Source organism: Pithys albifrons, chromosome 2 (genome assembly GCF_047495875.1).
Source record: "Pithys albifrons albifrons isolate INPA30051 chromosome 2, PitAlb_v1, whole genome shotgun sequence".
In the NCBI taxonomy this organism is placed as follows: domain Eukaryota; kingdom Metazoa; phylum Chordata; class Aves; order Passeriformes; family Thamnophilidae; genus Pithys; species Pithys albifrons.
Window position 1 is genome coordinate 66,899,648 of NC_092459.1, and position 23,184 is coordinate 66,922,831.

The window sequence follows — 23,184 nt, forward strand, 5'->3', positions numbered from 1 at the left end:
AATCACAAAGCAATTAGGTATTTATTAAAATAATAGGAAAAAGTAGTTCTTTACCTAAAGTAGTGATTACCTAAAGTTACTGTAAGAATGTATATTCCTCAGTAAATAAAATTATCAAATATAGATGCAATACTTACAGTGGGAGCTCAAAGGTGATTCATTATTCAGGAAATTAAAAACAGGGATGACTGCATGGCCCTTTCCAGTGACACTTTTAATTTCTTCCTCATTATCTAGGATTTGTAGTTTAATTAACACATCTGACTTAAAGGTTTGTACCTGCACTGTAACAGTATGTGGAGCTTTGACTTTTACTGAATACCTAGAAGAGGAAGAAAAACATTATAGCAATATAACCAACTGTATCTGATCATTCTTTTTATAGGAGAGAACATAACTGTTGTGCCAAACTAGAAGCAAACATTTAAAATTGAGTTTGTAGTCAACTGTTCTGGAATCTGGTGGGCAAAGCTTCCGCCAGTGAAGTGTAGTGCAGTGAATCCATGTACAAAGCGTGTGCTGCTTCTGTAAAAAAGGGGTGGTCTAGGCATTTATTTTTTCACTGCCTTTTCAAAAGCCCAAATAGACTTTTTACCTCCTGCTGTACTAGTATTTGTTGAATAACATGTGTAGTCAGATTAAGGAACAGTATAATTTAAAAAGTACCTGAGATTAAAAAAAGCAGCATTTGCTTTCAAAAGGGTAAGGATATCTCCTTTGACAGCAGCTGCTACTCTGGTCAACTTAAAAGGCTGTGGCATTAGAAGACTCTAGAATTATAGTCTGAGGACAAATGTAAATAACTTTTGTTGTGACTCACTATTTTATACATTATTTGCTTTTTGTCCTTAAATTCACATTGTTAGGCTAATCTCAGAAGACAAGCAAAGAAATGACAACACACAAAAACTCCATCACCCTAACTTCAGCACATTTGGAGCCAAAAATAGATAACTACCTGAAAATAATTTTTTTTAAAGATTGGTAACATCAGAGGGGAAAGAAGAAAAAAAAATCAAGAAAGAGAGAGTTTACAAAACTTGAGTCCATTTGTTATGTTTCCATTACATGCTTTTATCATTTATATTGAAACTGACTCCTGTTGAATAGGCATCTATCCCAAGAATAATCCATTGGATTGAAATATTGAAACTAACTTTCAGGAATCAAGGTAAAATGTTGTAGAATCAACCTTCAAAACATACACATTTAATCAGCTCTAAGCAGAGGTTGTACTCTTGTGCAATGTGTAGTCCTTCGCGTAAAAAATTCAGTATAGTGATTTAGTAGGGGTAAATTCTGAACTCACTCAAACAGAACTTATTTTAATAAACTCTAATCAATTAAAAAGATTAATAAATACTAAATCACATTTTATTAACTATATTCTTCTAAAAGAATCAGCATGCTAAACTAAAATGCATATACATTTTTCCACCAACCCTGAAAGACAGGAACTGGTCTGATACATCAGGAAAGAAAGGGTATTACTTAAAGCTTTATCTGAATAGTTGAAAAAAAAATGTATCAAACTTTGTATTTCCTCTCCACCTGCAAAATCTCACCTTTAATAGATATTTAATTCCCAAAAGTACTATGGAATTCCAATGATTGGCATATGGTAAGACTGACCTTATGGAAATGCCAAATATTGCTATTATTTTAAAATCATGTTCTTTGCACTTCACAGCTGTTCTTCATTAAGCAGTGGGAATATTTCAAAAAAATAACACTTTTACAAACTGTTACATTTGATATTCCATAAAATATAGATATTTGCCTCAATACTCTCCCCTTCTAAGAAACAGGAAAGAACATACTTTTCTGTCAGAGATGACCCATGTCAAAACCAGAAACTAACCATTCTCCTCTCAACATTTACCTAAACAGTACATTCTCTTTATTGGGTATGTAATGCCCTTTATATAGTCTGGTAGAATAGGCATTTTTTACAGCCTCACGAGAGAGCACTGGAAGCGGATGATGAGAACTGATGAGGCGGAGCTTCCATTTTCCTGCTGCCACAGGTAGGTCACCAGTGTGTGCTGCAGCCATAAAAGTGTATCCTTTCTGAAAAGAGAAAACAAGTCATTTTTACTTGGCAATAACACTACTTAAAACACATTCTATGACTACGTCACACTTTTTGACCATGTTACACTTATTAACAGAAGAAGATGCACTTCGTAAGCAAGAATCTTATAATTCTATTCTAACTTAGGAAGCATCTCCCATAGCAATTTATTTTTGGAAAAAAGTTACATAGTATGTCAAATTCAATTTCATCTGACTTCAAAGCTTGCAGGTACTTTTAGGGGCAGGTACAGCCAAAGTCCTGAAGCCCCTTTCTTTTCCAACCAATATTTGATGATTTAGAATGCTCCTATATGCTTTAAGCAGTGTGAAAGAACAGGTGGATGAGTCTGCTGCATGGAAATTTAGAGATCAAATTCCTTCTGTCTTCAAACTTGAGGTTAAATTAATACTGTCCCTACTTTTAATAATAACATTGCATGTACAGCATGAAATTCCAAGGTATTAATCTTACTTTTACGAAAATGTTGACTTAAGAAAATATATTTCTAGTATTAGAAAATTCAAGTAAAATTAATAAAACCCACAACACACAATTAATAAGCCTGGTGCAGATTTATATGCCCTTTATGAAGCCTGATATTAAGAATATGAAGAACCAGAATATATCTTAAAAAGTTTCAAAATTTAAGTTTTATTTGTAAAAAAGACCATATGAATGTGATTAACTAAAAGGCAGGGGCAGGAAAAAAGGATATAAGTAGTGCAATGACCAGTTGTAATGCTACAGGTGAACCCAAGATTAAGTCCCTTCTTCATATTCTCTAAGCTAGCTCTACTAACTCTCTTTTTCAAACATTAAAACTTCATGTTCCTCCCAAGAAACAGTCCAAATGAAAATTCTTTGAAAGGTTTTATCTCTTTCAGTTCTCTGCTAAATATCAGTTTAAATAAACCAGTATTTAGCAGCAAAAACATCTTCGTTGAAAAATCCTTCTAATAAATGGGTTTTGATTTCAGAACTACCCAATAATGCAAGGATTTATGTGACTCAGGACTTCAGGACTTTTTAGAATGAAAGTAAAATAAATTATTCATGATTCCAATTTGTGCCATTGTAACTGTAAGGCACTTTACAACCTTTAATCACCACAAAGTAATAGCAACCTCTCAAAGTTATGATTCAGGAGAACTCACTTATTTAAATATCTAGTTAAGCATATAGTTACAGGCTGTCCTGTTCTTAACAAGTACATTTGGAAACTGAGAGGGGTTTAGCCAGATATTCAAGTGCTTTCAGACAGCAAGGGGTCCAGGAGAAAAATGCTATTTCCTGAATGCCTCTTTATAAAGATAAGGTTATACAATCTTAACCTTTACTATAAATACGAAGAAAATTTAGACTTAAGCCCAAAAAATTGCTTGAGTGAGCCCTTTCTGAATACTCTGAGCAATTAGAAAGTACAGTAACGCAATTTTGCAGCTGGCAGGAACACCAAGTAATCATCAGTCAATACTGAGAAATAAGCAAATAGATCTAGACAATCCCATCAGATATATGTCTCTTTCTTAAAAAACCTTTGAGAAGTTTCATTACTTACTTAGATATCTTGTTACAATTCACTGTCTATAGAATCAGAAAGGATTGTTTTCCAATGTACCACCTAACCTAACTTTTTGGTAAGGTAAGATGATTCTCTTAGTTTTCTATGACTACTCAAGACAACTGAGCAATGTCCTTCCTCAAATAGGCTTCTATTTTCTAGACTAAACATGTTGGTAGTGGCGATTTCTTAAACTCTTATCTATGCAGGTCAGCTGAGGCTTGAATTCTTATCTCTGTCCTTTTCTACAATCTGTTCCAAGGAATTGTGAATAACAAAGAGAGCAGAATTTAAAAACAAAACAAAAGAACGAAAAATCCCACAAAACTCTATCTCCCATGACAAAAAAAAATAACACAGAAAGGGAAAATTTAATGCAAAACCAAAAAATCCAAATAACGCAAAACAAGTAGCCAGTTTCTATGTAGACTGTAATGTCTGCAAAATGAAGACTTTATTGCTAGTGTGCAGATTTTATCTTTATTGTTAATCATTCTGAAATGAACTTTAATGTATTCTAGGAGTGTCACATTAATATTACAAAATGTAAGCCAGTAGTTCAGCAAATAATATGAGAAATGTCTCCTTTAAGATGGGACTTCTTCAATAGGGAAGCACAGGGATAAAATAAAAAGGGCCATTTTCATTAGTTGTTGGCAGAATCATGGAGAGTATTGTACTGCACCCATGGGAAAAAAAAACTATTACCGAATGTACCTAGTTGGGTAGCTCATAAAACCCTGAGCATTTCCAATACGAAAACCACTGTACTGCAAAGAGTGTTGGTAAGATCTTGTTTGGAATATTACATATGATTTTTGGACACCATTTTTCAAGAAAGATAGGTTAAATGGAAGAAAGTTTGAGAAAGAATTAGTGAAATAAGGGGAATAAAAAAACCTGCCTTGCAGGGCAGAACTAGGCAATTGTGTTTTGCTAAGGATCTAAAATAAATCTGAAGTTGTGATTGTTCTTTCCACAACCTGTCACTTTCCTGAAAAGCAGTAAGTAATGTTCACCACTGAGATTTCCTTTTGCATCCTGCCACTTGCCACTGTCAGATTTCAACACAAATTTTCCTATCTGGTGGAATCCACACTCCATTTCTGAGGATTCCAATTAGTTTTGAGAGCTTGAAGAGCTTGTCCGCAACTCCTCTTTTTAAAGCATAGTCCTCCAGCAGTAGCAGTCCTTATCTGTCACATTCAGCTAATATTCACTATAAGCGTTAGATAAGGCAAGTTCATTGTAGAGAAGAAAAAAAAGTCTAATGAAATTGGAAGTTACAAAAAAAAAGATAAGAAATCTGCTCCTACAGTGTTAGACTGTAAATGAAATCAATTCCTTCTTATTGACAGATGAGATTGAGAAGACTAAAATGTGAATAGAACCTTCACTAAAAGGTCAGCAGTGAACATGTGACGGGAATAGTTAATAATGACGTAATATTAAAGAGTTAAGAGGCAGGCCAGAATAAGAAATTAAGTAGTAAATAATAATATAGATTAATTAAGAGTTTGGATTAGTTAGGTCTGATGAACTTTTAAACTGTCTGAAGAAATAATAACAGACTAAAACAACCACTAAACTTTTACCTTATCTTTGATAACTGATGGAGGATGCTAAGGTACTGGAAAACTACAGGCCTGCCATGTTGTTGGGTTTTTTTTAAGATGGACCTAGATGTCTAGAAAATTATCACTCAGCATAACTCCAAAAGCTGAAAGCATCATGAAATAACTAGTCATATGAACTCCTTGCAATCTCCTCAACATAGCAAAAACACTGTAAAGAATAAGTTGTGTCAAGCCATCAAGATTCCATTTTTAGGAAAGCACATTATGGGAAAGAAGGAGACACCTGACACTGGCTCTTTGATTGTTCTTCTAAGCCTAAGGAAATGCTGTCATAATGACGAAACTAAGGCCGCTGTTCGATAATCACATCCAGAAGTACATACTCATGGCTCCTTTAGGAAAAAATAGGATGCAGCCAGTCACATGTCAAAGATCTAACCTGAGCCTGATTCCATACAATACTTATTTAGATGGTGGAATGGAGAATATATATATGCTTTATCAGTTGATACCACAAACTAGGAATTATGATAACTTTAGAGGAAGAGAAAGTTAAAATTAAAGATTATTTTAAACAAGGGAAATGGCCTGAAAAAATAGCATTAAAGTCAGTAGTGAAATACATGATTTCTACTCAAGAATAATAAATTACAGAATTCAGTTCTTCAGGAAAGCACCTAACGTTGCATAATTCCATGAAGCAGCAATGGCACTACAAAATAGGGCAAGCATCACAGTTGGATATATAAGCAAAAGTAAAGCCTACAGGATGTAAACTTAATCACCATTTGTATGACCACAAGTTAAACACCGGAGCAAAGTTTACTGTACTCAGTGTTACACATGATAAACAAGGAAAAAACCCAAAACCCAACAGCAGTTGGAAAGAGTCCAGAGAAGAAAGTAATGAAGAGTGTAGAACATGTAGAACATAAGACTGAGTAGAGTGTCCGCTTTAGCCCAAAGGTCAAAAGGCAGGGGGAGAGGAAACGGTAACTATTTAAAGATATAATGCTTCTGAAATAACATGCAGGACTTGGAGGGGAGCATGTCTAAAGCTGCAATGAGCATCAGTGCTGTAATTATCATTAACACCTGGAGAGGCATCCTAATTGAATCATTGTTAAGCAAGATTTATAAAAGGCTATTCAAACTTGATTTTTAGCTTGACCATTGACTCTTTAAGGTTGAAGGTTGTTCTGTCAGATGTACAGCATCATCAGCAACCACATTGCCACAGAATAGCACAGCACAGAAAATATAGATGATATTTCCCTATTTACCAACAGCAAAAAAGGTAAAAGAAAATTAAGGCTTTCCTTCACTACAAAAGTTTTAGCATAGAAGAAAATCAATGATAATCTCTGTTCAAACTTGCTAATAAATAAGGGTATACTTTTAAGTAAAACACTGTGACATAGCTAAAAATGTCTACAGAATTTCGGCGCTTACAACTTTTAAAACTTTACTTTTCACAACAACTCTTAGCATTTACCTTATTTTGGGGATAAACATGAGGTGCCACTTTGAAAAAGACATGTGGCATTTCCTCCAGTGTGTCATTATCAACAACATGAAGTCTACAGGAAGGGATAGTGGTATACACCTTTGTCACTATAACCATGTCTTCTGGAACCATAAATATTTCTCTAAAAAACAATATTCAAATTATATCAAAATTATTTTCACAAATAAAAGGATCTGTGTAACACAGAGCTAAAGCATTTTCATGGTTTAACTCTAGCCAACAATTAAGTAATACACTTCCCCACCTCAATCAGCCTAGGGGAGGAGAATCAGAAAGGAAAAGTAAACCACACGAGTTAGGAACAATTTAATCATTGAAACAAAATAGAATAAATAAATATGCCAATAATAGTAATAACTTCAATGTTAAGGAGAGGGAGAGAGAATAAAAGAAACCAAGAAAACAAGTGACATTCACCCACTCACCGATACACACCCACTGACTGATGCCCAGCCTATTCCCAAGCACTGGTAGTCCCCCTTTCAGGTAATTCCCCCCAGTTTTCAAACTGAGCATGCCATTCTGTGGCATGGGATATCCCTTTGGCCAGTTCAGGACAGCTGTCCTGGCCGTGCTCCCTCCCAGATTTTTGTGCACTTTCTCACTGGCAGAGTGTGAGACACCAAAAAGTTCTTGACTTGGGGTAAGCACTACTCATCAACAATCACAACATCAACATGTTACCAACATTATTCCCATACTAAATCCAAACACGCCCCACTGTACCAGCTACTAGGAAGAAAATAGAGAATGAACAAGAAAATGAACTCTGCCGAAACCAGGACAAGTACACATCAGAATTTAAGGAAAGCAGGTAAGTTTTTTAAGTAGGTTAGTGAAAAACACAGAGTATCAATATTACTTCCCCATAAGAGTTATACAGGGCTGTATGAAACTCACCTAAAAATCACAAACCACACATTTGCTGGGTGATCACCATACGTCACAGCATAGTCAGCGAAAGACATTTTACACCATTCATCTTCATAACAAGGAAACTTTTCAATTGACTTGCAGTTCCCTTTAAACATTTCTCTAGAAAGCAGAAAACAAGATAAATATTAAATCCGGAGGCCACATATATCCTGACTTTTACTTATTCTAATAATGAATAAGTGCTTTGTGCATGAATGCAAAACAATATGTGTTACTAATGTTTCTCCAGTAGATGTTCTCTCAAAAAAACCCAAACCTAAAACTCACATAGGGATCAGCTCTTTCAGAGCAGATAGTAAATACTTACACATATTTTGCTCCACCAGTCTATCCATGATAACTGCTTCTAATAGCCCAAAATGTTATGGCTTCTACAAAACTTTACCTTTTTTTTTTTTTTTAAATAAATATCAGTTAGCATAACTTTCTTTATATTAAGCTGTCATCTTAAAGCTGTGTATCATTAGGACATTAAAAACTCCTTTATTTAATTTTAAATCTTTTTTGAACAAGAAAGGGATAAAAGGAAAACTTAGTAGCCAAGCTTTTTACATTAAATGCAATTCTGTTAAGGTTAAGCACAAGCACATTATCATGATTTTAAGACTCAAATGTATCCCCTGGGACAATGCCTATGAACCAGCCCCATAAATTTTAAGTCTGAAGGGAGATTAAAAACTGCATCTGATCTTTGCTGATTTAGAGAGGCTGCAAATCTAAAATGGAGGTCTAATATTTGTAAGAACACTGCGGTAATAAAGTCCTGATGCCATCAATGTACAAAGGTTTTACAGGATTAGAAATACTAAAAAGTGAAATGAAATTATACTCATATAAATTCTGCTCAAATTGCTGATTACAGGGAGTGAGTATTTATACTCAAGGGCAGTAATTATTGCTAGTTCACATTCCTCACCCCTGGAAGAATTGATCTACTGCTAGATCAGTTGTGTGAACACTAGAAGAGAGATTTTTGAAAGGCTTAATGGAAATATGTCATTCCCAAAAAGTGTCATGTTTGCCAAAGACTTAATGAACACTGCTGAAATTAGAATAGCTGTCTTTGCAAAAGCTGTAATGAAATATCAGGGAAAGCATCTACCTAGAAATACAGCTACTTTCCTTCAAGCAAGTGCAACAAAAAGTCCTCTGACGATATAATACACTGTGGCACAATTAAATATTATAGCTATTTTCATTCTTATGTGAACCGGGGTCCCTTAGCAGATAGAATGAATCAAAACATTTCTTTAAATCAACAGGTTAACTGCTTAATTAAGTAATCAGTATCAGATCTATACTTAGGAAACAGCCTACAGGATAATAAAATCATTAAACACAGGAAAAGCAAAATTCTAGCTCAAGCTGTAGAAAAAAATCTGTAACACATATCTCAAAATTGTATTTTACTCATGTAGATTACAGAGAATAAGGCATAGCATATCTTTACTCAAAACACCTCATCCCTTCCAACAGGGTTTTGTAATTTTAAAACTAATAATGCTCTTACCATGTTTATTTTCTGAAACAGCAATTTATGAAAATTCTGTGTTACTGTCTGCAATGAAATAGCTTTATTTACTGCATGATTACCTTAACAACATTACAGCAGACTGTTCAAAATTTAACTCAATCACGGTCCACAATTTTTTCAAGGTTTCTTCAACAGTAGTGTTTTCTTTAGTACCTAGAAAGAATAAAGTAAGTCAGAAAATATAACATCCAACTTCTGTATTGTTCTAAATTTACAACTGACAAATACTTTTGAAAAATGCCTCTCATACAAGTAAATTGCTTTATGAATCATTAGTTTTTATTTGGACTTATAAGTCTCACTGAACTGGAAACTGCTTTCTCCTTTGAAAGAGGATATTCCACTGATCATCATCTTTTACTTTTAGCACTTCTACAATTGCAAAAATGATGTGATCAATATTTTCTTCAATTTATAGGTTTTTCACTGTAATATGTTGTAGTAATATGTGGCATCTGTCCTCAGAGGACAAGGTCTTTAATTCCCAGCAGCTTTCATTTGCAAATAGCAGAAAGTGATGTACCTAGACTAAAAAGAAAAGAATTGGGCAGCTCCAGTAGGTAATTAATCCCACCCATGCTGGATATCTACCAGATGACAGGATGTGCTGTCATCTCAAGGTGTCTACTTCTATCTACAGAACACGATCAAGACTAGCCAACTTGGACTTGTCTAACTTTTCAAGACTAAAGTCAGGTGAAATTCTCCTGAGAATAGTAACACAACTGTAATGACAAATAAGAGAAAAAATTATAGATAATGGAGCTAGGAGAAATACAGTATGACTGAAAAAAACCCACAGTATAGGGCTGTAAATACAATATCCGAATTAAAGTAATAAATCAGAAGAATTTAAGAAAGATATTATAGACAAGTGAGGAAAAGAGTTGGGATACTTATATAGTGCTCAAATGACAAAAATCTAAAATCTAAACTTCAGAAGAACACTTTCTGGGCTCTATGATTTGTAGGGGTTAATAATACTAGAGAAAGTTTAAGGACATTCCTAATTAAAACAGCAGTTCGGAAACAAATATCATCATAGCTAGGCTTCACCAACAAAGGGCTCTACACTTCCAGCCTGCGCAGTGGATTTTTTAGGTGAGGCACAGCGTGCACAAAACTGGCCTCACCCTTTAACTCCTAAGGTTCATCTGCCATGGCCAAGTGAGCTTGGACAGTGACAGTGAAGTCCTCAGGACAAGAGTCTACAGCCTCTGGTATTCCTCTCCCTGATGAGGAGATGAAGGTACAAAAGATACAACAGACCATCAGGTATAGGTGAAAGAACACCAGCAAATATGGTTACTCAAGGAGGAGCTTCCAGCAGAATGGCAGTGACTTACTACAGAGGTAAAGTATATCTTACAATGGAGCCATTTTCTTAGTCATGATAATCAGACATTCCCATGCTGTGAGGCTAAAAGAAATCACTATGATCCAACCCTTTGTGTAACAGTGCTGCTAACATATTTATGTCATAAATAATTGATTAAACCCTTTTGAATTTCATGAGCATCTGTCTGACTTTAAAGTTTTTAGTAGCACAACACAAATCTTGGTTTATTCCAATAAATACTTTACCCTTAAAAAAAACCCCAAACAACATTTCTTCTGACTTGAATGTTTCTGGATTCAACTCGCAATCTTAGAATCTGAGACAAAAGACCTTCTTGCTAACCCTTTGGATCTCAGGCTGAAGACTTTATTGCTATCAAATTCCTTTTCTCATATGGGTGCTAAAAGATTATAGTGAAGTCTTTCTATATCTTCTCTTTCTGAAATTACAAACTAACAGCCTGGAATTACAAGACTCCTCTTTAATCCTGATCTTAACAATTCCACTCTGAATTCTGCAGTTGTTATCTTTCTCTCCTCTTGGACTGGGGACACTGCACTTGGACACACTATTCCAGCTTAGATAATAGAATTGCTGAATAGGAAATATACTACAAGTCTTGAACTGCTTTTTAAGATTCCTCTACCTATATACGTAAGAAAAGATAGTATCAGTACAGTATCTTTAGAACACTGTATCAGCCCTTGATATTGTGTGTTCTACTTATTATCGATTATGAGTCTTAGGTTCTTGTAAGACTTCCTTTACATTTCCAGAAAAAAAGCCCCCAACATTTAGCCCAGCTCTGAGCTAAATCTACATCAACGTAAATTCTGGTTTAATATATATGCATTATTTAGGGGGTGTATGTATCTTTCCTCTCCTTTTTAGTATCATCTGTGTTAAATGAGTGCTTAGGTATACTTAATAGAACTAAAATGTTCTACTGCATTTCAGTTAACTAGATATTAATTAGTCAAAAGATCTTTACATGACTGATCTCATCTCTGTGGTGACAGGACCTCAGGGAATGGAAAGTTGTGTCAGGCGTGACTTAGGTTGGATATTAGAGAAAGGTTTTTCCCCCAGAGGGTGGTTGGGCACTGGAACAGGCTCCCCAGGGAAGTGGTCACAGCACCAAGACTGGCAGAGTTCCAGAAGTGTTTAGGCAATACTTGCAGGCACTTGGTGTGATGCCTGGGGGAGATCCATTGCATGGCCAAGAGTTGGACTTGATCCTTCTGGATCCCTTCTGACTTGGCATATTCCGTGATTCTGTGATTTGAATACCATAAAGTATGAAACATTTTTAAGGCATTTTTAAAGGACACACCTGGTTTTCTGCTCTTTAATACTGTCCTAACATAGGACCCTTTCCAGAAGGCTTGAATTTTGACAGCTGCTGCTAGTTCTTCAGATGTGGGAGTTTGGTTCTGCCAGCTACTGAGATTCTCCCCACTGCACTCTGAAAGAAGGGGAGAGTGGACAATGTCAACAAAACTGGAAGTTCTGCAGCTACTTGTAATGAAGTTAAAAATAAAATAAAAGAATCCCAACAACAAAACAAAGGGACAAGGGAGCTGTAACTCAGAAACAGTGTGGTTTCAGAAGAAAACTTTTATGACAAAAATACCACTCTTCAAATTTTGGTATTATCATGATAAAATTAGGGAAAATATAAAGTATAATCACAAAAAGTCAAAATGCAATGACTACGCTAATTCCAAATACCAAATCATTTAATTCTTCTACTTATTGACAGCTATTGCAGTGCATTTTTAAAAGTGAAGCCTCCTAGTATAATTTCAAAATATTCTTCCAAATATGAATTAAGAGGATTTGATACATTATAGTCTGACTCTAAACACAGCTTCAAAGAGCTTTACAAGATTTTAAGTTCTTTTATCTTTCAATCTGATCATTTTATTAAGCAATAATTTAAACACCAGTGTTGTTAAAACATCTTTTACAGCCTTTTGTAAGGAGACACAGATTAAGGGGTAAGATCTATGATAAAAGAAGTTCCCTATCTGACTTTCTGTTACCAAGGAGTTTAGAAGGGGAATAGAAATTTGTAGGTTCTGACAGGTTAGTAATGAGCTCTTTGACAGCTCCTTGCCTAGAATTAGCATCCTGACAGCCACCAGTGCCAGGGCACAGGGGGAGGGTGTGGGGAGCAACACTGCAAGGTGCTAGTGCCAGGGGACCAGTTTGGAACTGCACAGATATGGAATAAGGAGAGCAAGACACAGCAATAGGAAGGAAACAGTGCTGCAAAAAGAAGTACCAACAAACAAAAATGACAAGAGAGGAATCTACTTGAAAAATGTAGACAACATTGCAGACAAGTCAGTCAGCTTAAGAAAAGATACTGCTTTCATCAGCCAGATCACACATTTCAATCTAATCTCTTTTATTGAATATTGTTAAATCTGGCAGTGTTCCCAACCACCATTTCTCATCAATGTTGCCTTTCCAAACTCCAGAAAGCCTCTTTAATACTTGGCTTAAAGATTACACAACCCCACTTGAACAGAAAACAGATCAGATGTCAACAGTATGAATGGCACAATCGCCTTTATAAAACAGAAACATATAATCACATAATAACAGAGACTGGAGCGGGCCACTAAAGGACATCTGGTCCAACCCCACATCCAAACCAGGATCAATTTAGAATAGGTTGCTCGTGTCCTTGAGTAAATGTCTGGTCCATTTTTTAATACTGCCATAACCACAGAGTGTCCATAATTTTGCTAGGCATTCTCTTTGATTTTTGAAAACTATTTTCCTAATATTCAGCTGGAGTTTAACATGTTCTAAGATGTGTCCTGTGTGTGCATCTCTGTAAAGGTTTTGGTTCTTACCGCTTCCCATTTATTCATCAAGGTAATGCATTTCAAAATGAATTTGTTTCATCTGCAAGCTTCTCTATTTTATAATTAAAACACCCAGTGGCAAACAGCTTTTGAACCCACTAATCACTGTTTTCATGGAAAGAAAATAGACTTCAATTTTCGGCACGTGTTTTAGCTCAGGAGAATGACCTCTGCTGCAGAGCCTACATTCCCCATATAAGGCAAAACAATACACTATAAAGGAGAAGTTGCATAAGTTTTATATCAACACACATATACACAGATTAACCTTACTTAGTAAGTAAGGAGATCCTAACATGGAACATGAATCAATAACATATAAAAGTACACACGTGAAATATTGGTCTGGTGTTGCCATGTGAACAAGCGTGTACGTTTATCAACTGAGGATGTCAAGTGGACTTCATCACTAGAAATAAATATGTACATATCTAGAAATAAAACATTTCATTTGTGAGGCTTAAGAATATATGGTTATGCAGCCAGTTAAATGTTGAACTATTTCTGAATACACACATACAAAAAAGTTGGATAAAGTGTCACACAGAAACGAATTCTATTCATAGAAACTGTCAAAAGTTACTCTAGACAGGCCAAAAAATGAGAATGGTGAATGTCTTTTGAAAGTATATATTCCTAAGAAGTGTCTTTCTTGTTCTTTTAATACAACATCATAAGAATAAAAATTTTTTCTTTGTAACATTCAAGTCAAAGTAATGAGGTCTAAGTTAAGTGTTCTCATCTTTTATTTTTTAATATTTTGTCTTGTAAGCAGAGAAATGTGTTACTGTGAAATGCTTTAAATCAGCCAATACTAACTAGTGAATGCTTCATATTTGACATTATGATTGAAAACTGATATGTCAAAAATTTCTGACATGCCTTAGCTGTCAATCAGAAGACACCCTGCAAATAATAATAAAACTGAAGTTTTCAAAGCAGACTTGCAAGAATTTCTTCACCATAAAAGCAGCTGCAGTTTTCTGTATGCCAATTTTTTTTAAGATGTGTTTTGCATGTACTCAGGAGGCACTTTACATTTCAACCAAGTAATTTCGAACTTTCCCCCACACCTTATTGGAACTCAAGGTCAAATCCAAAATGCAGGAAGAAACAAATGTTCAGAATTCTCTCTTCAGTCACCCAGTAACAACTGTATGATCTTACCTGATGGAAGAAATAGAACCTTGTTCTGGAAAAGAACTGAGGAGGAACAGGACTTCTCAAATACAGGTTACACAGTTAAGATATGCTTATAGTGAACAGGTTGATTTACAGGTAACATTTCAGATCAGAAGGTTTTCACAGAACTGTACACAGACTATTCCACTTCCAACTTTAAAGCTGGATTTTCTCCATGAGAAAGAAATGTGCCTTTGAAATGTGCCTCAATGACTGTAAGGTGTCCGAGACTTCAAAATCAGTGCCACAGACATCCAGTGAGTGGCTGAACTGACTTGTTTACTATTGGGCCCAACAAAACCAGGGCCTCTTTATCCACTCTCCTCCAGAAGACCATAGAAGAGCCATGCCATGGAGAAGCACTCGGCTTCAGAAATTTCCATATTTTTGGTCTGTTCACATGCCACAGTCTTCCGTTAGCTTCTTGTGGCTCCCGTGCTAATTGCTCCATGGGAATGATATAATAAATGTCAGCAGATCATTTTCAGGATGGCTTCTCAGAAGCCTTACCAGACATGAACATTAACTGCAGTACATCATAATATCCTCACCCTTGGTAAATCTTGAGATTAATTCAGCACACAGTGCAAAATGAATACATGAATATAAAATGGATGTGACATTTTAAAAAAAAAATTCTCAGATTTGGCCTGATATACTCTCAGACATAGACAACAAAAGTATTTCATTCATCTGTTATGGCACTTTACACTGATGTCTGTTAAGTTCCAAAGGGTTAAAATTCAAATCTTACAAGATATGAGCAACTAACCTGACAACAAAGCAGTGCTAATGTGGGCCAGGAAAATCAGATGATGCCAATCCTTCTAGGCTTTCCTACAATGCTTTCCTTACCTGTTTTTCCCCGCTATCTACTTATGTTTCCTTGACATTTCGCTTGATTTATGTTTTATTTCTTTAGAGTTCTGAACAAAAGCATGCATTTACACTAATGCAACCTTGATTAAGCAGGGGAAAATGCTAATAAAGGTCAAAAAATGTCCAATGTCAATAAAACCAAAGGGAAACAATTAAGTTTACAGTCCAATAGGAATCTTTTGTAATTTAATTCAGTAAAAGGAAATAATTTAAAAGGATATATTGGACACTGGAGGAAACAAAACTAAAACGAAAGTTTCTTCCTCCACATATCTGTTCTACTTTTTTGATTCCTTGCCCAAATCCTAAAAAATATTCTGTCACAATGGATCTCATATTTTAGTAATACATATGAGGTCTTTGCTACAACCTGTCAAGTGTGCTAATTATTCAAAACTATTTAAAAAATGTCTTCTATTGCTGACAAGTGTTTAAGGGGTTTTTTTGGGAATATAAAAATCAGTAGCACAGTCATCTTGAAACAATGTGACAGGTGTTGTTGACTTCAAGTGGTGTGACAAATGTCAATATGCTGACCCTTATAACTTGCCATGGGGTGTAATTCTCTTAAAAATACCTGACGTCTCCAGAAAAAAACTTTCAGAAGCAAGTAGATTTGGAGTAAAGAGAGACAAGTATATGTGGTTTCTTGAAAGGATAAGAGTCAGTAAATATTTTGTGTAAATTTTTATGTCATCTTTTATACTGATTTTCTAGAATAAAATGGAATAATCAAAAGAAAGTTAGTATCATTTTGATTGAGCAAGTAGAAACACTTTGTTCTGTAAGTTTATGAGAGAAGAAGGAGAATCTATGTCCCCCTGAACGGCCTTCAAATGGTGATCATGTATTTTCCTGCCAATTTTTCAGGTAAATCCTTTTTCTGTTGCAGCATGAAACCATACACATAAAGCTTTTATTATTAAATGTTAACATCAATAGATTAAAAAGTTACAGACTGAGAAATAAGTCTTAAAATGGAAAAGAGCCATAGATTTGGTTGCCAGGCAAATTTAATGCACAATGCCTCCAGCCTGCACACAAAATGAAGCAAAAAGCCTGCAGGAAGAGAATTATCCCTGCTTGCAAAAAATAAGTTGGCCTTCCCATGGCTCCTCTCACAGTAGGTTTGGGTACACAGCATAGCCCATTCACAGGCTGGAGAAGAGGAGGATGGTGCTGTAGCCAGTTCCACACTGCATATGTGTGACCAGCCAGCTCACCAGCCAGCAAACACAGTAATTTCCCAAATAATAAGCTTAAGAAACAAGTAAGCAAGCAAGCCAACAAATCAAAATACCCCTTTGCCCAAAAGAAACAAACAAAAAATCCTCAATTCATCACTAAGAAACAGTTGAACTGTCAATGAAAGTACTAATTTGAGTCTTTCATTCATTCTCATTTCATGAACAATATATACATTTTAGATCTTTTCGTCTGGTAATTTGAACAAAAGTGATGATCTGCAGTAGTCAGGAAAAAATGCACCTGTAGGTGTTTGCTAATGTTTGTCAATACTGGCAAACACAAGCCAGGGAAGACAAAGGGCAATTTTACAAATTAACGAAAGCTACCCAGACTTTCTGGAATAAAGAAAAGGATCATTTCTATTCTGAGACATCTCAGATGGGCTGTCAACAATTAAAGTCTTGGGCTTAAAAATGAACTGTGCCTAATTAGGCAAGAAAAAACAAGATTAGTAAAGAGTTGGCTTCCTTGAAAATAAGAAAATATAAAATATAAAGAATATAAAATATAAAATAGAATATAAAATATAAGAAGATAAAAAATAATGGGCAGACATATTTGAAGCAATTAGCAATACCAATACAATACCTGAAAATACAGGGTCATCTCCAGAAATCTTAATGTCTTCAAAATCCAAAGTAAAAGACCTGAAGGCAAGTCTATATCTGTAAGGAGTCTTCTTATCTACTACATATTTGAACAAATACCAAAATGCTTTATTGAAAACCTAAAATCAAAATGAGGAAAAGTATTCAAAGAATGAATAATTTTTAAAAGCTGACATATTGTTTCTCATTATTTTTAAAAAAAACTATTTAGCTCTTTTCTTCTACCATGTAAAAATGAAGTCTTAAACTTCCTCTAAAAAAATAAAGCTTCCAGTCAACAATCAAGAGAAAACCTCTTTCACGCCTGGCTTAATAAAATAAGACTTATTGTACAGTCTAAGTGTATATCATCCAAAATATCTTAGTGGTTTATGTGTAGGGAGTTGATGGCCTCATACCAGAGGACAGAAGAACACATTATTGCTATCATGACAACTGGCATTCTGAACTCACAGTTTCAGAACAGACACTGGTAAGTAAATGGGCATGATTACTACATAGGAGGTGGCATCACAGAGAAAGATTTGGCTCTATTTTTATTCTCAACATATTGATGATCTTTAAAGAGCAAAAATTCAGTATCTTTTTTCTCCTAATAGATGAAAAATTTTAAGTGTGTTTTTCAGAACTTGTTTCATAATCTGAGTTGAAGAACATAGTTATAACGTCCTGAAAAAGACATAATTTCTCTTTTTCACTGTTGTTAATTTCAGCTTTTTCTGCTTTCTGGAAACATTTTACAAATTTTATTACTAATAAACTCATCCCTTATTTTTAATATTTAAGGCTGTTGAAGAAAGAATCTACTATATTCATTCTTACATTCAGAGTAATTTTTCATTGTTTGTATTAAAGATAGATAATCTCCATATTTTCAGTCTCAAATCACTGTCAGCTCAGTGCCTGCCATTTGTCCAGTTTTTGGCTTTTATTCTTTTTCAGCTATACATTGGTCTTATTAGAGGGTGAGAGAAAGAAGAAGAGAGATGTGCATTCATGACTACTGAATTTTTGTTAAGGTCTCTAAGTTTTACACAAATTTAATATGAGCATATGCATTGAAAATTTGTATTTTCCAATCCAGAGAGTTCAAACCAAATTTTTTTTCTGGTGGACTTGGCAGGAAAATGACCTCTTTCAGGAGTGGTGCACCTGGAATCTTTCTTAATGCTGTTGTTTTGCTGAGTTTGAGCATAGTGTTAAGGGTTGGACTTGATGATCTCAGAGGTCTTTTCCAATCCAATTGATTCTATGATTTTATGATTCTATGATAGTGTGAAGCCCATGTATAAAAGAACTGGCGTAGGTGTTTTATTTTTTAATATAATTGATTATAAAAATATTAAACTCCTATTCAATCTTCTAAAATACACAGTCTAAACTGCATGAGCTTTCTTGTACTTTAAGTACATGAATCTGAAATATATCAAGTACTGACTGTAGAATGATCAAGTAATAGCAGTATTATTAACATTTGTATACACATTAAAATTAGTGTATCTTTTATAAAACTTTTTTGTTGCAGTCTTTTGGCAATATTGAAAAGCCACAGTATAGAGACCTACAGAGAAGTGTAACATTTTCATCTTATATCTAAAGACCCTTTAATTTATCATATATACAGACTAGAAAAGTTAAATAAGAATGCTGCAGTTTCAAAAATGAAAGAAAAACAACTAAAAATTACTATGAGTGAAAATCTCATTACTGCCTTCAGGAATATAAACTGAAATAGTGTTTTCCTGTTCCACCAACACTAGGCACAGAAAATCATTCTGGCTTTTCTGCATTTCAGGTAGTGTCTTTTAAATCCAAAATAAAGTCATAACATAAAACGCTCATGCTTTCTGCCCCAAAGTATGGTAAATTACATTGAAAAAATCAATTTAGAATGTGCTACTCTGTACATATTGAAATTTGTTCTTATTAAAAGAAGTTATGTTATTTGGGCTTACACTTTATAACAAATGCCACAATCAGAGCATGCAGGAGGTCCTTTTTAAATGCACAGACATTGTTTTGAAGAGGATAATGACACTGTTAAGCTGTTATCCAGCTTCTGTAGCTTTTAGATATGAGTTCATTAAAACTGTTTGTTCACCTTGTAGTGTTCTTGAGCCATTCCAGTGCCATGGATGCCAGGAGGACAGATAGCTAGTTCCAATTCCTCCAAGGCTTTAGAAAGCTCATCCTTACTGCTGAAATTATTTATGACATTTCCAACAGCTTTCAGGATAGCTGTAGCCAGTTCTATAAACCGACAGCTCTCCTGTGGAGAGAGAAAAAACCCAACAATTGTTAGAAGGAATGCTTTAAGATTTTCTTTTGTTTTCTTTCTAGGCTGTTTACAGCATACACGCTTTTTTCCCCGCGATGAAGTACAAAACTTTTCTGAATTCAAGCAATTGGTACTAATATTATAAACTGTAAAATCAGTTAGGTCTCTGGCATTCAAAAGCATAGAAAATTTTCACTGATTTTAGCTACTGAAATAAAAATGTTACAACACTATAACAGCCACTATAACATATACCTATTTTTTTATTTTTCTTGTATCAGTAGTCTTAAGAAATTTAATTAAAAATAAGATGCATATAGAGACTTTCTACTGCAGTGATAATAAAACTTTGTTAGTTGAAATGCTCAGCATCTCCTTTTATAAAAGAACAAATTAGTATTTGATGTTGCCTAAAGCATCTTTAATCTTTATCAGAATTTCTGTGTAAGAATATGGACACTTTCCTGCAAACTACACTCTGCAGAGAAATTGCTGTCTTCAAAAAGAAGTGCAGAGAAGATCCAAGAATAAAACACTGCTTTATTTTCTTAGTAACAAATAGCTTTTCATCCACAAATTGAAGGCAAGGGAATAGTAGAGCCACAAGATACTTTGAATGGCCCAACTTCTTACACTTCTTTGCTACAATAAATATAACGAATTTGCACAAGCTGCTTCAATGCCCTATTATTTGGACCCTGAATCTACACTGCTATGTAAACTTGTTGTTACACTCACCTTTTAAAACATTTTTGCAAAACTGTTTGCTACAAACTATATTCCCTCCCCTTAGTGCCCATGAAAAATATATGGGTTTACTGCTTGCCAAAGAAATCTTGAAAATTCTGATGACAGTAATCTGTGTCTGGTTGTAGACAATGAAGAAAAAAAGCTGTAGTAATTGCTTCCCTGGGCCTCTTAGCTATGAAAAGTTGTTTGATTAAATTGCTCATTTTAGGTATAAAAGCTGCTCTGGGACCCAATGCGTAATATACGATCTCATGGGACAAAACTAAATTCACTGATGTGACAATTTATTTTAATAGGTAGGTATTTTTGAATATTCATTAATATCTGTACATGTTTTTTATTACATGCCCCAAAAAGGGAGGTATATGATACCTCAGACACATGCATTTCAACGAGAGTATTTTTAACATTTCATGCTGCTGTTCCATATAAACCACAATACTAACCAATGCTAACTTACACGTAAGACATTTTTGTAATATCCATGTCAGTGCCTCTTGTGCTGTAAAACACATCTACTTTATGCCCTTATCCATTTAATATTGAAATTAAATATCATTAAATATAACAACACCAACAACAATAAAAAATAATAATAATAATTATAATACCATGAAATACCATGAAATATAATAAATCTAAATGAAAAACCAATATTACTTCACTTTAAAACTAATTTGTGAAATACTGTTATCACAATATTTGACTGGTTTTTATGAAGCATACATTCTTAAGAGCTGGCATCACAGCATCCTCTTCTCCAAAGACACATGGCACCATGGTACACAGATGAATATGGTGTCCTACGGGAGAGCTTACTGTGAAGAGCAGTATGTGTCGCCTAAATTCAAGAAAAAAATAAATTATCTTTTTTTTAATTACAGCAATTCTTAATCTTTTCTGCATTTGGTAATACTGAAATCCTTTTCTAGATTTCCTTGTCCTTAAAAATCATACATTCCTTAACTCCTTTCTTTTCAAGAACCTCCAAATGTAGGAAGTAGGTGAAATCATAGAAGTAACTATTATTTTATTTTTATTTGGATAGGTTTTATTTTGTTTTTCTTATGCAAAATAGGTAGACTCACTATTTCATATTACTATAAACCAAAACTTTTTCATCACAATTATATTTAACTTCACTTAAAATATATCTGCTCTAGAAAGCTTGGAGAAGTCATCAAGTGCTCTGATCACACATGACTTAGATCATAATTCCCATGTTTGTATTGCCAAAACAAGGAAAAACTAAAGCATAATTGTGTCAGGCTTGATGAACACTATGAAGTGAGTACTACATGGAGCAACTGCAGGCCAAGCCACCTAAACATACCCTCCTGAGGTTAACAACAGAAATTTAGTTATGACTTACTGTGATACACTCAGCTCATTCTTGTTTGCCCAGTTGTATCCTGTAATGTATTCCACTCATAAAAGAAATAATTCCTAGCTAAGTTATAGAGAACAAGGGCTTCATGGTTTTCTCTCCAGTCAACACTGTCTTGCAGTCCCACTGAAATATTAGAGGATGTGGCTGATACCACAGTGCCATGGTCTCAGGTCTTTGCCAGAACTGCACTTAGCTGGAGAAGCTCACCCAGGCCATAGTTTCAAAGTGTTAGCCAGGAATCCAGCAGTGAGAGAAAGAAAGGAGACTTATTCACACACACGCACACACACGCGCGCGCGCGCATTTTTTTAATTGCATCTCCTTTCAAGTGACATGTAAACGCCCCTGGCCACTAACAGACAGTGGGAAGAGAGCACCTTCCTGGCTTAGCAAGTCATTTCTCAATTGAAATGAAATATGGAAGGGATCTATAAGTCCATTTGTCTCCCACACCTGTTGTAAATTAAATCTGACTAAAAGCCTCCTGGCTCTGCCTGGAACAGAGAGAATCAAAGATGGGAAGCTTGTAAATTTGAGCCGCTTGTGTATCTCTGTTAGCTCTGAAATTTGCAGGTGCAAAAGGATATACATTTTTGGGCTTCCCTACAGGACAGAGACACGTTTTGAAAACTACACTAGGAAAACCTATGTGGAGGCAGAATTAGCCTATAAACATAAATATTCCAATTTTATTGACTCGAAACAAATAAAGAGCACTATTAAAGATCTTTGATTTAATTTCAGTATGCTATTAATATTGTAGTATTTTCCTTCTGTGCCTATTTATTTGAAATCTTACTCAACATTTTAAAAATATATTTTGTCTCATCTCTGAGATAGAACTGGTGATTCTCTATGAAAAGTAGAAGGCCTCAATGAATTAATCAGCAACTTTATGCTTATGATAAGGTGTGAAGAGGTCATCTTCCTGGTTTCCCTGGAAGCATTTTTAGAAACAAGGGCTCTTACTTTTAATCTATTTCTTTATTTAAACAATCAACAAATGTTCTACACTGAATATTTAGAGTTACATGCAAGGGGAAGAAAATCATATTAAGCACTATGTGAATGGGAAGTAAGATATGCAAGGCTTCATGGAAAACCTTAGAATTTCTCCTTTCATAAATCTTGTTTCAAGAAAAGCATTGAAACCTCCTATGGTATCATCATCCTTTTACAGTTCCACTAAAAAATGCTAATTCTTACATTTTTCTTTCTACTCAAGGGAACATTTCAAAATTATTCTAGTTAGAAACATTTTTAAGTAGGAATTTGTAGGAATTTATTTCTTAGTGTGTCTCTGTGATTTTTCTTATTAAATGCTCTTAAATAAGAGTAAAGAACTCAAAATCTTTATAAAGGTTTTGGTATATTCATAGCAATTTGGAAGTCTTACAAAATCTTAGCTATCAACCAGT

At 34.7% G+C, this 23,184-nt stretch overlaps 1 protein-coding gene across 1 annotated transcript in view; it reads right to left on the bottom strand.

Moving 5' to 3' along the window:
* The window catches only part of ADGB (androglobin), a 107,449-nt gene that overhangs the window by 22,651 nt on the left and 61,614 nt on the right, over positions 1–23,184 (bottom strand). Inside the window, exons 18-26 of the mRNA XM_071580896.1 lie at positions 21,103–21,217; positions 19,450–19,617; positions 17,329–17,467; positions 11,886–12,017; positions 9,273–9,366; positions 7,644–7,778; positions 6,711–6,864; positions 1,883–2,070; positions 138–322 (exon numbers count right to left, since the gene is read on the bottom strand). Of these exons, the coding sequence (XP_071436997.1) occupies positions 138–322; positions 1,883–2,070; positions 6,711–6,864; positions 7,644–7,778; positions 9,273–9,366; positions 11,886–12,017; positions 17,329–17,467; positions 19,450–19,617; positions 21,103–21,217 (1,310 nt within the window). The remainder of the gene's footprint in view (positions 1–137; positions 323–1,882; positions 2,071–6,710; positions 6,865–7,643; positions 7,779–9,272; positions 9,367–11,885; positions 12,018–17,328; positions 17,468–19,449; positions 19,618–21,102; positions 21,218–23,184) is intronic.